The sequence below is a fragment of the Dysidea avara genome, chromosome 12 (genome assembly GCF_963678975.1).
Source record: "Dysidea avara chromosome 12, odDysAvar1.4, whole genome shotgun sequence".
Taxonomy (NCBI): Eukaryota; Metazoa; Porifera; class Demospongiae; order Dictyoceratida; family Dysideidae; genus Dysidea; species Dysidea avara.
Genome location: NC_089283.1, coordinates 15,959,497 through 15,976,048, shown reverse-complemented (window position 1 = coordinate 15,976,048; position 16,552 = coordinate 15,959,497). Strand labels below are relative to the sequence as shown.

Sequence of the window (16,552 nt, the reverse complement as noted above, 5' to 3'; positions counted from 1 at the left end):
AAGTCCTTTATCACATAGATAGACTGGTTGCAGGATCTCCCATTGTAGGTGAGTTGGACAGATGCTTGGCCCAATACTTTCAGTGGTTGGTTGTTTGGTCCACACAAAACTTTAGCTGACTGCTGTAGCTGAATGCTTTTGAGGGTTTTGAATGTCTTCATCGACACTGCAGTAGCCTCGGCTCCAGTATCAAGCTTAAACACTATCTCCTGGCCATTTATTTTGATAGGAGCAATCCATGAAGTGCCCTTTGTTTCATGGATAGTGTCTAGAAAACCATTGTCCACTGGTGATTCTTCGGAAAGTGTAGCAACTGCTTTGCTGCGACAAACTGAGCTGTAGTGACCCTTCTTCTTGCATTTGTGACAGATCACGTCCCTGGCTGGGCAGGACTGTTTAGGGTGAGGCCCTTTTCCACAGTAGGAGCACTTTTGACCATGGTTGACTGGCTGCGGCCTGGGTGTTTGGTGGTGAAGGCTTTGGCTATTTGTGGGTCGCTTGAGTGACTTCCGTGACGTGAAAGCTTGGACAGAAGTTTCCCAATCTGGTTTGCTCAGGATCGCCTGTTGTCCTCTCACAGCTTCTTGTTGCCGAACCAATCGTTTTGCCTTTTCAAGGGTAAGCTCTGAGTCCATCTGCAGCTTTGCTGAGAGTGAGGAATCTCGGATGCCCACGACAATTCGGTCACGGATCAGCTGTTCTTTGAGCACGCAAAATTCACAGTCTGCTGCTAGGCTGTACAAGGAAGTAATGAACTGTTCTGCAGTTTCTGATTCTCCTTGAGAGCGTTGGTTGAACCGGGCCCTTTCGAAGATCACATTCTTCCGGACTTTAAAGAATTCGTCAAATTTCTGTATGACGTCTGCAAATTTCTTCCGACTTTCTTGGGTAATGTTCGTTGAGGTCAGCACATCGTCGGCTTCTTCCCCAAGACAGTAAAGCAGAGTGCTCACTTGGCGTTCGTCCTCCTCTTTGTCGAGACCTGAAGCTACTCGGTACTGTTCGAAGCGTCTCTTCCACTTCGGCCACTCATCAGGTGAGTTAAACGTGAATGAGGCAGGAGTCTGCAGAATAGCTGCTGGGTATGCCATTTGACCACGTCTCTCAGCTTCTGACACCATGTAGTGTCACGGAATATATTCTAGTTAAAAGTCTTTATAGCAATATAACAACGGCAATGAATGCAGGGTACAACGCAACTCTATTTATACTACAACAAGAATACATACGAGTATACATGTTTACAAAAGTGCTAGTGGGTATATTACAAAAACAACTGTGTTTACCTATTACAAGATAACCATAAAATAGTGTGTTAATACATGTGTAAATTACAACCCAATTATGCATACACAGTAAACAGTGTGTGTTGCAGGTTTCTATCTAATCAGTGTGTGCATTATGCCACATGTATCACTCTCCATATCACACAATATGGTAGCTAGTACTGTATATTCTTTTTAACAGAATTTTATTTTGACTGACTAACTATATAACTGATGCCTTCATACAAGCATAACTCAACAATGGATAAGGCCACAGGCTTGATTTCTTCACTGTTTAATGTTGCTTTGCCTTGAAACATGCCTTTTTTCCAACCGCTGTAAATACATACCATACATGCATCATGAGCTTCCCTTTGTCCTACTTTGTGTGGGCATGGCAAAAATTTTAAACTGCTATGAGTCAAAATTATTCACAAATATTGGTTTGCAATTATTAGAAACCTTTGCAAACAGTTTTGAGATAAAATTGCTAAAGACCATATTGAAGTCCAGACACAAGTTTACAGGGCTGTACTGGCTCCTCAGTGGTTGATATGCAGCAACAAACTGTAACAGGCCACCCACGGGTGTACCATTTATATCCCCAAGCCAGGTCCTTACCAAGGACCTTCCTTCAAGCTTGCACACCATCCAAACACAATAGCTCTTAAATTCAGCTTTCGATCCCAGCTATTTTCACTGACAATGCAAGGTGTCGGTTCATGATAATGTGATATAGCTGGCTATCACACTTATTGCCTGTATTTTCCATGGCAACTGACCTGATTACAGAGTCACTTTTCATGTTATTCTTGGTTTATAATACTGTGTAATAAGTAGAAAATAGCTGAAAACAAAGCTTAATGGCTACATAACATTTCTGTATAGTAATTGTTTGTTGAGGCACACATTTAATTTCTATGATATGCCTAGTGCCATTCTTTCTTTTGATGTAGTATTCATGGGTGCAGTAGTCATAATTATGTTATAAAAAGAAAACAAGCATGCGCAAGTAGAAGGAAAATTTAGGAATTTTAAGTTGGAATAGGGATCAAAGAAAAAAGCCATGAAACAAGGGAATAGCTGAAAAATGTAATGAATTCAAAACAAGATAGGCTGCAGATATACGTACTAATAGACATTTAATACTTCAGTCTATAACTGTGGCTAATTTAGGGATTAAATGTCCATTTATTTACTACATCTGCAGGTATAGGCAATGTAACTTATTCCACTACTTTTTAGCTATTCCCTTAATTGCTTTACTACTTTTTTTATCTCTAATCCTACTTAAAATTCCTAATTTTTCCTTTTAAGTTTCTTTTGATCTGAGTTTTCAAAGTGGTATATATGCCCACCCCATATGCTGTATAGTGACACCACTTAAAAATTACAGCATTTGCAATGAAAAATGGAGATTTTTTCAATTCTGGATGGCAATAAATTTTGCAGTTGTGGTGAGACTTTGGTGCCCATAACCGTATGTCTTGTTGCATTGTATAATCAAAAATACTTGATTTCACTATTATGGTTCATTTCTCCCGTTACTAACATGTTCTATACACATGTAGTTGTTACTAATGTAACAGAACCTCCAGCTGCTGTACCAGGTATGTTTTTGAAATATATAAGTCTGTATGTGTTAATTAATATATATTATAGTCTATTCGCGTTCACCTGAGCCCTCGTTTCTTGTTAATAACTCTTGTTACAAGGGCCAGCTGCTCAAACATTTAGTAGCACTGTGAAGCCCTTGAAACACTGGAACTGTTAATAAAAAGTGTTTTAATATGGGCAAGAACAAGTGAGTTATGAGGCTTCAAAAATATCCCATACATTTAGTATGGATGATTCAGGTGTGCAAACTTGTTTATAGCATGAAAACATGCTTGTTTCTGCACAAAACCATTGGGAGTGAACACATGTTCATCTCTTTGATATTACTATATTTAGTGGGGGCTCAAGTGAACACGTACTGACTATAGATTACAATACTCGGTGCATTAGTTGTACATTTTTTTTCATTGTAAAATAATATTTGTATATAAAAACTTGCACAAACATTTCTTACATGAAAATTTTTTATACAAGATGGAACTACCCTAATAAAGCAGTCATTCACATAAATCTTACGAAACTATATTTTTAATATGAAAATTTTAAGTGAATTACAGTACGCAAATTCAATAAACTGTCTCTGTGTTGTGCAGAAATAGGTACGAGAAGTAGATTAGATGATTCTGTATTAATGCAAGGTATTATGTGATTACTTAACAACCATTTTATAGCTCTACCATATTTTGATTTAGCAACTTATTAAAATGCCTGTCTTTTCAAATGCTGTATCCATTTTTGTACAATTCAGCTGTTTTTAGCTTTACATTTCATTTTGTGCATATAGCTACAAGGTGTATAATAAGTAATTTTGACTGAAATACCGACACAAGTTTGTAAGACAAAACTTCAAACTATTTTATTAAAAAGATACGTAATGGATTGAATTACACTGTAGAGATTTTTTGTCATGATGAGAAAAGGTTGCATGTAAGATTAATATCACTCATCAAAGCTGAATAGTATATTAGAATAGCTGATTGCTCTATTAGAGTATCTAATTTCTTATTGACTACTTTACTAGAGTTCTTTTGGTGTTGTTCTCATGGTTTAGCATTATATAAACCCAAAAGATTCATAAAACTGATTCACAACTCCATGTGAGTTTATTTCTATTCCTAAAAGTCATGCTCTGAAAGGCTGTGGTTTTTCAAACACAAGAAAATCAAACGTGATTGTCGAGAATGAATACAATGTTATCAGTCAAGCTTGTGTCAGCATAATTTGCATTGGAACATAGTAGGCTAGCAGAAGCATCAAACATTATACCAGCATACTATATAGCAGGTTATATTCAAATGTTTGTGTTACTGGATATTTTGAAGAGACGTTTCTCTTTGAAACTAAATTCTTATAGACCTGCTGTAATTTGCCTCAATTAAAAATAACTTGCCTTTACATCATCCAATATTCTGAGGCATAGCTATGTATGCATGTTTGTTCATGCATTCAGCTCAGCAGTATTAGTAGGTAAACGTTTGTCATTACTTTGGTGGGAATTGAAGCTGTCGGCTGCCATTCTAGCAGAGATGCAATCAAGCCAGTGATTGATTAAAATTTGCTCCACTCAAGACTTCTGCAGACCCCAATATTCTCTCCAGTACATAGATGTGGAGCTTATTCCACCAGTAAGTCAACCATGTGCAGTCCTCATGATTAGTGACACAAATTTCCATTTGGCTATTTGAAATCCACCCATACTTCAAATAATGCACTCATCAGCATTTTAACCTTCAAATTCAGATTAGTCTGTTTTGCAAAATTCTTTTGCTCCCATTGTAATAGTAATAGGGATGGTTTAAGACTTTAATTTTAATGCGCAATGTGTCCTACTCAAAGAAAGCAAAATGGAACATAATAGACATTATTACAACATTCATGTAATAAATATGCGATACTACAGTTTCTTGTCCAATTGTTTACATACACTTTTCAACACTTTGCAGAAGTGGTATAGATATATTTTGGTAGGGAAGTCACTTACTCTAACAGCCAGAGAATGTTGATATACTCTAATAAAAATCATCCCTCACAAGCATGAGGTTTGATTTTTTTTAGCATTAGTGTATTATACTAATAAACTGTTTTCATTGTATGTATATACAATTGGCACAATCAATCACTTTTCACGTTGATATGCCTGCACTGCCCATTAAAATGACTGACAATAACATTATTGAAGCTATTTTCTTATGTTGCACTGGCCTTCCTCAGCTGCACAACACACCATTTTATAGTACGGTACCTTCAACAGATTCTTCTTGTTGGCAATAAATCTTATTGCTTTTAAAATTCCTCCTGTGTGTAAGGATGCTGAACTGGACATTTCATATGCTTCCACCAGTTAGCCATAATCTATTACTTTACACATACTTTATGATGCTCAAAATCCAGAAAAAAATCACGCTGTGAAAATTCAGCTACCAATGCAAAACTTTATGCACATACTTACAGTAATGCAGTAGATTATGTTGCACAAATCATAAGGGTTGGTAGAGTGGGCTGAAGCTCCCACTTGAGTTTGATAAGGATGGTTAATGAAGTAGCTATTATTTTTTACTCAAGTGTGATCATCTCTCAATACTTTTGTATATAGTTTCCACTACTCTTCACCCTACTGCTACTAGTGTAGCTACAGTCGCTCTATTACCTACAGGTATGTTGGTTTATTTATTGTTACACAATAGGTACATTGAGTAGTGTATGGCTATTGTTTTTATATATACTTTTGAGTACATTTTGTTGCAGCCTTTCCTTCTACTTCAAGTGTTCCACCATCTAACACAAGTAGGTATTAACACGTAACTAATAAAAGATGTGTCACTGTTGTTCTCATTACAGACTCCTCCTCACAAACAATCATTATAATCTTATCTATTGCTACTTTCATCATATGTTTTGTAATCATTGTTATTTCCCTTGGAGTTGCTGTGTATAGATGGAGAAGGTACGTATTTTGTATAGTATGTATGAACACTTTATATGTACGTATATACATGAATTAAGGTAGCCATTTCTCTCAGATGTACCTTCTATGTATATGTAATAGTAATTAAGATTTTGAAATACAGGGTTGTATGGAATTTATGAGCCCAAATATCCTGTGTTGTGACACCCCAGGGGCGGATCCAGGGTGGGTTCAAAAGGGTTCCATGGAACCCCCTTTTGAAAGAGCCTCTCTTACTCGAGATACTCTAATAGAGCAGTCACAGTAGTCTTTTGAGGAGCAGTGTAACAAGCTATGTATCTAGTTATAAATAAGGAAATATAGTTAGTGAGGGTGTCTATGGTGAGGGGCAGCTATTGTCAGAAGGTGATGACCTTTTTTTCTTCCTTTTTTTGATCTTCAATTCCAAAGTGGAACCCCCCTTTTTAAAAGTCTGGATTCGCCCCTGCACCCTCACTTCACTTGGGCACAACTATGTACAGGGCCTAAGGATTTCTAAATTTAGAAGAACCCTGTTTTTTTTTACAATACAAAAGCTTTTATCTTCGATCATACTAATCAATTTAGGTTGCTGTTAAATGAAAATCTACAAGTTAGCACTAAAATGTCCCAATAACATCATAATTATACTTGTATAATTTCCATTGACTGAAAATTATTTCAATCGAGTAAGCACTTGTACAAAAAAATGTTTGTTGTGGCTTAAGTTCATGTTTGAAATCCAGTTCATCATTTTAAGCTTTATAATGACTATCTGCAATACTTTCAACAAAACTTTTGTATACCATTGTAACAATTTAAAAACAAGAAGCCATCCACAGTCATGTCAGTCTTATCTGGTACTTCATTTTTGGCATTTAGCCAAATTCATTTCCCACTAAAAAGTAGTGAAACAAGATACACGAATAATGGTATTACAACATAGCTAGCTATGTTAGATAATCCCTACTTTGGCACTTAAAAGATCATGGTAACATGCTAATAGGGCATATAGCTATGAAGTACTATCATTCATATACTACAATGTTGTTTCACTACATTTTTTTTGTCACTGGAACTCAAAATTAATTTGTAATTGTACTATAGTAGTTTATAGTTCAATTTTTGTCAGAAAACTAAATGTAATGAATGTGTTTGTTGTCATATGTTATCTATAATATTAATGGAATACAAAATGTATTATTATGTAGAAAGAGTTATCTGTCAAAAGATGCTACTAAATGCATGGTAGGTAAATAAATAATAAATTATAGATTTATGTTTCATTCAATTGTTTGTTGTTCATATGCAGAGCTAACTGTATATCAAGACACACGGTAGTGTGTCGTGCGGCCCAAGAAGCCGGCGCGTAACACCTGTGCCGGAGTATATTGACAGGAAGAACAAAAACGTAATTTTCGCACCTCCGTAGCTCTGTGCTGCCTTGATGAAACAAGACGATTTGTGCTGTGGACACTCCCTCCAATTTCAGCACTCCACATTCCACATTTGAGTGAAATCGCTTAAAGCGTTCCAGAGATGTGCGACTTCAAAAATTGGCTTAGTTTCTTGGTTTTTTTTCTTCTTATTTTTCTTCCTCTTTTCGCACACTTACAAAAACTGCTATAAAACGCGAACGCCATATCCGATCGCCTTGTAATTTGGCACACAGAAGGGGGTATAAAGGCGCATCTCTGTACCAACTTTAGCTGGAATACGATAAATAGGCAAAGAGTTATGAGCGATTATTCACGAAAAATAACACCAATATGTTGTCACGCCTACAGGGTAAACCGCGTATGGGAAGAAGCTGAAAATCGGTGGGTGAATAGGTTAACTATTGACCCTCAAACCTTTTGTGGTTTGAAAGAAATCGAGGTACAAACCAGGAAGATACAACGAAAAAACCAACAGTGTGTAACAATTACGCAATAGAGATTAGCTAATAAAACGACTGCTTGCCACGCCTACCAGACAAACCGCTTGGGGGAATGCTTTGAAAATCGCTGTACAGATGGAGTTATCATCTTAGAAAAGCTCTTCAATGGTGTAGAAGAATCAGACTTAAAGCCACGGAGTTATAACACGAAATCCAACTTGGTGCAGCAAGTGCGAGATCGAGATACTCTAATAGAGCAGTCATCCTAATAGAGCAGTCATCCTAATAGAGCAGTCGCCCTAATGAGAATTCAAGAGATCAGCTAGAAACAAGTAACCTGTATAGAGATCTGCTACAAACAAGTCACCCTGTAGAGAGATCAGCCACAAACAATTCACCCTGTAGAGAGATCAGCTAGAAGAACTTACCTTGTAGGGAATTCATGCAACTATAGAAAGAGATAGTTCAGCTAGAAGAAATCACCTTGTAGAGTTCAGCTACAAAGAAACCGCCATATAGAGAGTTCAGCTACAAACAAATCACCCTGTAGAAAGATCAGCTATAAGAAGCTATCTTGTAGATAGTTCAGCTACAAATAAATCACCCTGTAGAGAGATCAGCTAGAAGAAGTTACCTTGTAGAGAGTTCAGCTACAAAGAAACCACCATGTGGAGAGTTCAGCTGCAAACAAATCACCTGTAGAAAGTTCAGTTACAAACCAATCTCCCTGTAGAGAGATCAGCTAGAAGAAGTTTCCTTGTAGAGAGTTCAGCCACAAGCAAATCACCCTGTAGAATGATCGGCTAGAAGAAGTTACCTTGTAGAGAGTTCAGTTACAAAGAAACCACCATGTAGAGAGTTCAGCTACAAATTAGTGACCTTGTAGAGACATCAGCTAGAAGAAGTTACCTTGTAGAGAGTTCAGCTACAAAGAAACCATTCTGTAAAGAGCTCAGCTGCAAACAAATCACCTATACAGAATTCATCTACAAACAAATCACCCTGTAGAGAGATCAGCTATAAGAAGTTATCTTGTAGATAGTTCAGCTACAAACAAATTACCCTGTAGAGAGATCAGCTAGAAGAAGTTACCTTGTAGAGAGTTCAGCTACAAAGAAACCATCATGTGGAGAGTTCAGCTGCAAACAAATCACCTGTAGAAAGTTCAGCTACAAACCAATCTCCCTGTAGAGAGATCGGCTAGAAGAAGTTTCCTTGTAGAGAGTTCAGCCACAAACAAATCACCCTGTAGAAAGATCAGCTAGAAGAAGTAACCTTGTAGAGAGTTCAGTTACAAACTAGTGACCTTGTAGAGGCATCAGCTAGAAGAAGTTACCTTGTAGAGAGTTCAGCTACAAAGAAACCATTCTGTAAAGAGCACAGCTGCAAACAAATCACCTGTACAGAATTCCGCTACAAACAAATCACCCTGTAGAAAGATCAGCTAGAAGAAGTTACCTTGTAGAGAGTTCAGTTACAAAGAAACCACCATGTAGAGAATTCAGCTACAAACTAGTGAACCTGCAGAGACATCAGCTAGAAGAAGTTACTTTGTAGAGAGTTCAGCTACAAAGAAACCATTCTGTAAAGAGCTCAGCTGCAAACAAATCACCTGTACAGAGTTCAGCTACAAAGGAACCACCATGTAGGGAGTTCAGCTAGAAGACGTTACCTTGTAGAGAGTTCAGCTACAAAGAAACCATCATGAAGAGAGTTCAGCTGCAAACAAATCTCCTTGTAGAGAGTTCTAGAAGAAGTTACCTTGTAGAGAGTTCAGTTACAAAGAAACGATCATGAAGAGAGTTCAGCTACAAACAAATCACCCTGTAGAGAGATCAGCTAGAAGAAGTCACCTTGTAGAGAGTTCAGCTACAAAGAAACTACCATATAGAGAGTTCAGCTGCAAACAAATCACCCTGTAAAAAAATCAGCTACAAACAAATCACCCTGTAGAAAGATCAGCTAGAAGAAGTCACCTTTTAGAGAGTTCAGCTACAAAGAAACCACCATGTAGGGAGTTCAGCTAGAAGAAGTTACCTTGTAGATAGTTCAGCTACAAAGAAACCATCATGAAGAGAGTTCAGCTGCAAACAAATCTCCCTGTAGAGAGTTCAGTTAGGAGAAGTTACCTTGTAGAGAGTTCAGCCACAAAGAAACCATTCTGTAAAGAGCTCAGCTGCAAACAAATCACCTGTACAGAATTCAGCTACAAACAAGTCACCCTGTAGAAAGATCAGCTATAAGAAGTTATCTTGTAGATAGTTCAGCTACAAATAAATCACCCTGTAGAGAGATCAGCTAGAAGTTACCTTGTAGAGAGTTCAGCTACAAAGAAACCATCATGTAGAGAGTTCAGCTGCAAACAAATCACCTGTAGAGAGTTCAGCTACAAACAAATCTCCCTGTAGAGAGATCAGCTAGGAGAAGTTTCCTTGTAGAGAGTTCAGCTACAAACAAATCACCCTGTAGAAAGATCAGCTAGAAGAAGTCACCTTGTAGAGAGTTCAGTTACAAAGAAACCACGATGTAGAGAGTTCAGCTACAAACTAGTGACCTTGTGGAAACATCAGCTAGAAGAAGCTGCCTTGTAGAGAGTTCAGCTACAAAGAAACCATTCTGTAAAGAGCTGCGTTGCAAACAAATCACCTCTACAGAATTCCGCTACAAACAATTCACCCTGTAGAAAGATCAGCTAGAAAAAGTTACCTTGTAGAGAGAACAGTTACAAAGAAACCACCATGTAGAGAATTCATTTACAAACTAGTGACCTTGTAGAGACATCAGCTAGTAGAAGTTACCTTGTAAAGAGTTCAGCTACAAAGAAACCATTCTGTAAAGAGCTCAGCTGAAAACAAATCACCTGTACAGAATTCCGCTACAAACAAATCACCCTGTAGAAAGATCAGCTAGAAGAAGTTACCTTGTAGAGAGTTCAGTTACAAAGAAACCACCATGTAGAGAATTCATTTACAAACTAGGGACATGTAGAGACATCAGCTAGAAGAAGTTACCTTGTAGAGAGTTCAGTTACAAAGAAACCACCATGTAGAGAATTCATTTACAAACTAGGGACATGTAGAGACATCAGCTAGAAGAAATTACCTTGTAAAGAGTTCAGCTACAAAGAAACCATTCTGTAAAGAGCTCAGCTGCAAACAAATCACTTGTACAGAATTCAGCTACAAAGAAACCATTCTGTAAAGAGCTCAGCTGCAAACAAATCACCCTGTAGAAAGATCAGCTATAAGAAGTTATCTTGTAGATAGTTCAGCTACAAATAAATCACCCTGTAGAGAGATCAGCTAGAAGAAGTTACCTTGTAGAGAGTTCAGCTACAAAGAAACCATCATGTGGAGAGTTCAGCTGCAAACAAATCACCTGTAGAAAGTTCAGTTACAAACCAATCTCCCTGTAGAGAGATCAGCTAGAAGAAGTTACCTTGTAGAGAGTTCAGTTGCAAAGAAACCACCATGTAGAGAGTTCAACTACAAACTAGTGACCTTGTAGAGACATCAGCTAGAAGAAGTTACCTTGTAGAGAGTTCAGCTACAAAGAAACCATTCTGTAAAGAGCTCAGCTGCAAACAAATCACCTATACAGAATTCATCTACAAACAAATCACCCTGTAGAGAGATCAGCTATAAGAATTTATCTTGTAGATAGTTCAGCTACAAACAAATTACCCTGTAGAGAGATCAGCTAGAAGAAGTTACCTTGTAGAGAGTTCAGCTACAAAGAAACCATCATGTGGAGAGTTCAGCTGCAAACAAATCACCTGTAGAAAGTTCAGCTACAAACCAATCTCCCTGTAGAGAGATCGGCTAGAAGAAGTTTCCTTGTAGAGAGTTCAGCCACAAACAAATCACCCTGTAGAAAGATCAGCTAGATGAAGTTACCTTGTAGAGAGTTCAGTTACAAACTAGTGACCTTGTAGAGACATCAGCTAGAAGAAGTTACCTTGTAGAGAGTTCAGCTACAAAGAAACCATTCTGTAAAGAGCACAGCTGCAAACAAATTACCTGTACAGAACTCCGCTACAAACAAATCACCCTGTAGAAAGATCAGCTAGAAGAAGTTACCTTGTAGAGAGTTCAGTTACAAAGAAACCACCATGTAGAGAATTCAGCTACAAACTAGTGACCCTGTAGAGACATCAGCTAGAAGAAGTTACCTTGTAAAGAGTTCAGCTACAAAGAAACCATTCTGTAAAGAGCTCAGCTGCAAACAAATCACCTGTACAGAGTTCAGCTACAAAGAAACCACCATGTAGGGAGTTCAGCTAGAAGAAGTTACCTTGTAGAGAGTTCAGCTACAAAGAAACCATCATGAAGAGAGTTCAGCTGCAAACAAATCTCCTTGTAGAGAGTTCTAGAAGAAGTTACCTTGTAGAGAGTTCAGTTACAAAGAAACGATCATGAAGAGAGTTCAGCTACAAACAAATCACCCTGTAGAGAGATCAGCTAGAAGAAGTCACCTTGTAGAGAGTTCAGCTACAAAGAAACTACCATATAGAGAGTTCAGCTGCAAACAAATCACCCTGTAAAAAAATCAGCTACAAACAAATCACCCTGTAGAAAGATCAGCTAGAAGAAGTCACCTTGTAGAGAGTTCAGCTACAAAGAAACCACCATGTAGGGAGTTCAGCTAGAAGAAGTTACCTTGTAGATAGTTCAGCTACAAAGAAACCATCATAAAGAGAGTTCAGCTGCAAACAAATCTCCCTGTAGAGAGTTCAGTTAGGAGAAGTCACCTTGTAGAGAGTTCAGCTACAAAGAAACCACCATGTAGGGAGTTCAGCTAGAAGAAATTACCTTGTAGAGAGTTCAGCTACAAAGAAACCACCATGTAGAGAGTTCAGCTGCAAAGAAATCACCCTGTAGAAAATTCTGCCACAAATAAATTGCCCTGTAGAAAGATCAGTTAGAAGAAATTACCTTGTAGAGAGTTCAGGTACAAAGAAACCATCATCTAGATAGTTCAGCTGCAAACAAATCACCTGTAGAGAGTTCAGCTACAAACAAATCTACCTGTAGAGAGATCAGTTAGAAGAAGTTACCTTGTAGAGAGTTCAGCTACAAAGAAACCATTCTGTAAAGAGCGCAGCAGCAAAGAAATCACCTGTACAGAATTCAGCTACAAACAAATCACCCTGTAGAGAGAACAGCTAGAAGAGGTTACCTTGTTGATAGTTCAGCTACAAACAAATCACCCTGTAGAGAGATCAGCTAGAAGAAGTTACCTTGAAGAGTGTTCAGTTACAAAGAAACCACCATGGAAAGTTCTGTAATAAATATATGTATTATATATATAATTTGTACATTTACTGATAAAATCAGAAATATTTAAGGTACATCTGCTTCATCTTTTGTGGTAAAGAAAAAAGGATAGGTTAAAAAAGTCCCAAAGCTGGCCATAGGCCGGCTTTGGGCTATACAAATACAAAAAGAAGTGAAATCTAATCCAAAACAGCCAAGCCGTAAAAAAAGTGTGCGGCCCTCAAAAAGGCTATGGTGTAAAAAGATTTGAAATCCAAGGTGGCGGCCAAGAAATGGCTGTGATGGTAGGTTATGGTAAAAATTTTAATAACGACAATTCAGGTGAATTTTGTGCCAAGTGACCAAGCAGCACCAAAATTCACCTGAATTGGCGTTATTAAAATTTTTACCATTAACCTACCATCACAGCCCTTTCTTGGCCGCCACCTTGGATTTCACATCTTTTTTCACCATAGCCTTTTTGAGGGTCGCACACTTTTTTTACAGCTTGGCTGTTTTGGATTAGATTATTATTATGTATACGATATTTAAAGCTTACCGTTTGATGATAAACAATCCTTGGCTTTGTGGTCCATTCCTCATCCACTTGATGTACATTAGTGTTCATTGAATCTTCTGCCACCCAATTGATGTGGGAGGTGTGCACCATGGACAATCTTATGTTCTATGTGTTGTAAGCCACATCAACACAATTCCTAAAGTTCATAGTTCTTGACTTAGTAAAACTGGCCAATCCAAATGGCATAGGCAATCACACGTGCGTCTATTCTAGTGCATTTATAGGGTTATGGTTATAGTATGTGCATGCTTGTTTAACTTTTTAAACTCTGTAGCTGTAACTAGGGGTATTTGGTACGCTGGCAGATAAGGGCAATAGAAGGGCTATAAACACTGAAAGCTACTTACAGAAGGCTAACATGAGCTTCACCCTATAAACCTTAAATCTGGGTGAAGCCAAAAGCTGCTTAAAGATTGATATACTCTAATAGAACAATCATGCAAAGAACACCAAATGTATTATCCTACGTATAATATGGTCTGATTCTCAACTTTAAAATTAGATATCAGCTGAGATTGAACCCCTTCAAGTCCTTTGTTTATAAGGTGTTTATCTGTACACCATTGTTTCTTGCTTACACAATACATTTCAAAGGTAACATGTAATGCTTCAGTGCTGGCTATAACAAGAGTCCTCTGTAATTTCTGTAGTGACTGGATTGATTGTTCATACTGTTCTTAGTTTGTAATGCTGTATAGTAGAGAGGAAAGTGGAATGGCCATGTCACTTATCAGTAATTGATAGTTGGGATACACATTCCACCATACAATGTTAAACATTCCATTATTATAGTTCTCTACTTTCATATTTGTTACTATATTTTATCACTTCTTAGATGCCACCAGTGGATAATGACTATATCATTCAGACTTAAGTAACCTACAATTTCTAAATAACAATTATTCTACAACATAATACAGTATGTGTAATCATTCAAGATGTGTATGTATTTCACTTTACTATTATTATGTGTATATTATGATTTAGTTTCCTGCATTTACGTACACAGTACGTCCTGTACAATTAGCTCTATGCGTGTCTGGCTGACATCCATAGAGCTAACGTGAACGGACTCTGGCCTGTTTTATGGACGTTTTGTCTTGTGATATTGTTGTCATATGATGTGGAGTTAAATCCTGGACCTGTGCGTTATCCATGCTCGGTATGTTACAAGCCTGTTCGTGTTAACCAGCGGGCTTTACAGTGTGATGTTTGTGCCTACTGGTGCCATTGTGTTTGTTGTGGCGTGGATGCTCGATCTTATAAAGTTTTACAGAATACTAAGACTTTTAATTGGACTTGTCCAAAGTGTATTGCTGATGCTTTACCGTTTCATGACTGTTCGGTGCTGAGCTCTTCTTTTACTAGTGATGTATCTGAAATTGCTGACAACAGCAGCTTTGTTGAGTTACCCTTATCTTCGCCTGCTGGGCTGAGAATAGCCAATTTGAATTGTCGCAGTTTGTTGTCAGTCGCTGATGAAGTGTTTGATCTTTTAACTCAAAATCATATTGATATATTTGCCGTGACTGAAACATGGCTGGACTCTTGTATTGGTGATTGTGAGATCTTTCCTTACTCTTCAGGTATTAGTATTGTTCGTAGAGACAGGAATCGTCATGGTGGAGGAGTCGCTTTTCTTCTTTCACCTAGAGTTAAATTTGTTGTGAGAGATGAATTATCTGATGGTCAAATTGAGTCGGTTTGGTTGGAACTTTTCCCTGGAACTAAAAGGAACATGCTGATCTGTTGTGTATATCGTCCTCCATCCCAACATGCTTTTTTCGATAAGTTTTTATCTGAGTGTGAGGCAGCTCAAATGCATTGTCCTCGGCTGTCAGTACTTGGTGATGTTAATGTTGATCTCTTGAAGTCGTCTTGTTCACTGACTAAATTGTTCTTGTCCATCATGAAACAGCTACAACTTACTGATCTTGTGTGTGTGCCAACTAGAGTTACCATTAACAGTTCTTCACAGATTGATGTTCTTCTCACTACTGATGTACATTGTTTTGATGCTACAAGGGTATATCCTTTTAGTGGCAGCGATCATTGTTTGATTGTTAGTCACTTTTATTCCAGGGGGTTTCGTGCTGACTCTCCATCTCACCGGATTATTTCTGTTAGAAACTATCAAAAGCTTGATAAAGATAAGTTAGATGAAATTTTTATGTGTGATGATATCTGGGATGATGTCTTATCGAAGTTTGACAATCTCTCTGACTGTTTGGAATGTTTCAATTTAATTATTAATGGGTTGCTATATAAACTGGTACCTCTTAAGAATTTGAGAGTTCGTCAGCGGGATTGCCCTTGGCTATCGAATGCTTCTCTTACTAAGGCGCGTCGTCTGCGTGATATTGCTCATAGAAAAGCCTTGAAATCTGGCTCTCTGTCGGACTGGTCATCATATAAATCTCTTCGTAATAGGGTGAATTCCATGCTGCGGTCTGCCAAGGCTAAATATTTTGAAAATCTATCATCTTCACTTAAGAGTACTCCTACCAAGTTTTGGAGACATTTTCGATCATTGTCAAGGAGCTGCAAGCCTTCAAATGGTATACAACTTTCTGTTTCTGCAGATGTGTTCAATGAGTACTTTCTTTCAATTCCACACAAAACAATTGCTAACGTGACTGGTAGTGTGCCAGCTTGTGAGTTTCTAGAAAAATTTCTGGAGAATAAGTCTGTGCCTCAGATGCGGTTCTCTTGTGTTGATGTTGGGACGGTGTCATCTGTTGTTACTAACCTAAATGTTCATAAAGCTACTGGAGCTGATGGGGTCTCTGCTCGGTTTGTTAAAGCTTCTCCTTTTATGGTGAGGGTGATTACTGTGTTGATTAATCGATGTATTGAAAGCTCCACTGTTCCCAATCAGTGGAAGCAGGCTATTGTGACCCCAGTGCCTAAGGTGAAGCACTGTACTAGTATGTCTCACTTTCGTCCAATTTCTGTGTTGCCTACTTTATCTAAGATACTTGAGCGTATCCTGTATGATCAAATGGTTTCACATCTGAACAAGTACAATCTACT

General features: G+C 37.9%; 1 protein-coding gene across 1 annotated transcript in view; it reads left to right on the top strand.

Annotated features, from left to right (window-relative positions):
• Positions 1-16,552, top strand: part of LOC136241680 (roundabout homolog 1-like) — a 302,043-nt gene that overhangs the window by 144,702 nt on the left and 140,789 nt on the right. The window contains exon 10 of the mRNA XM_066032935.1: positions 2,837-2,875. Within this exon, the coding sequence (XP_065889007.1) occupies positions 2,837-2,875 (39 nt within the window). The remainder of the gene's footprint in view (positions 1-2,836; positions 2,876-16,552) is intronic.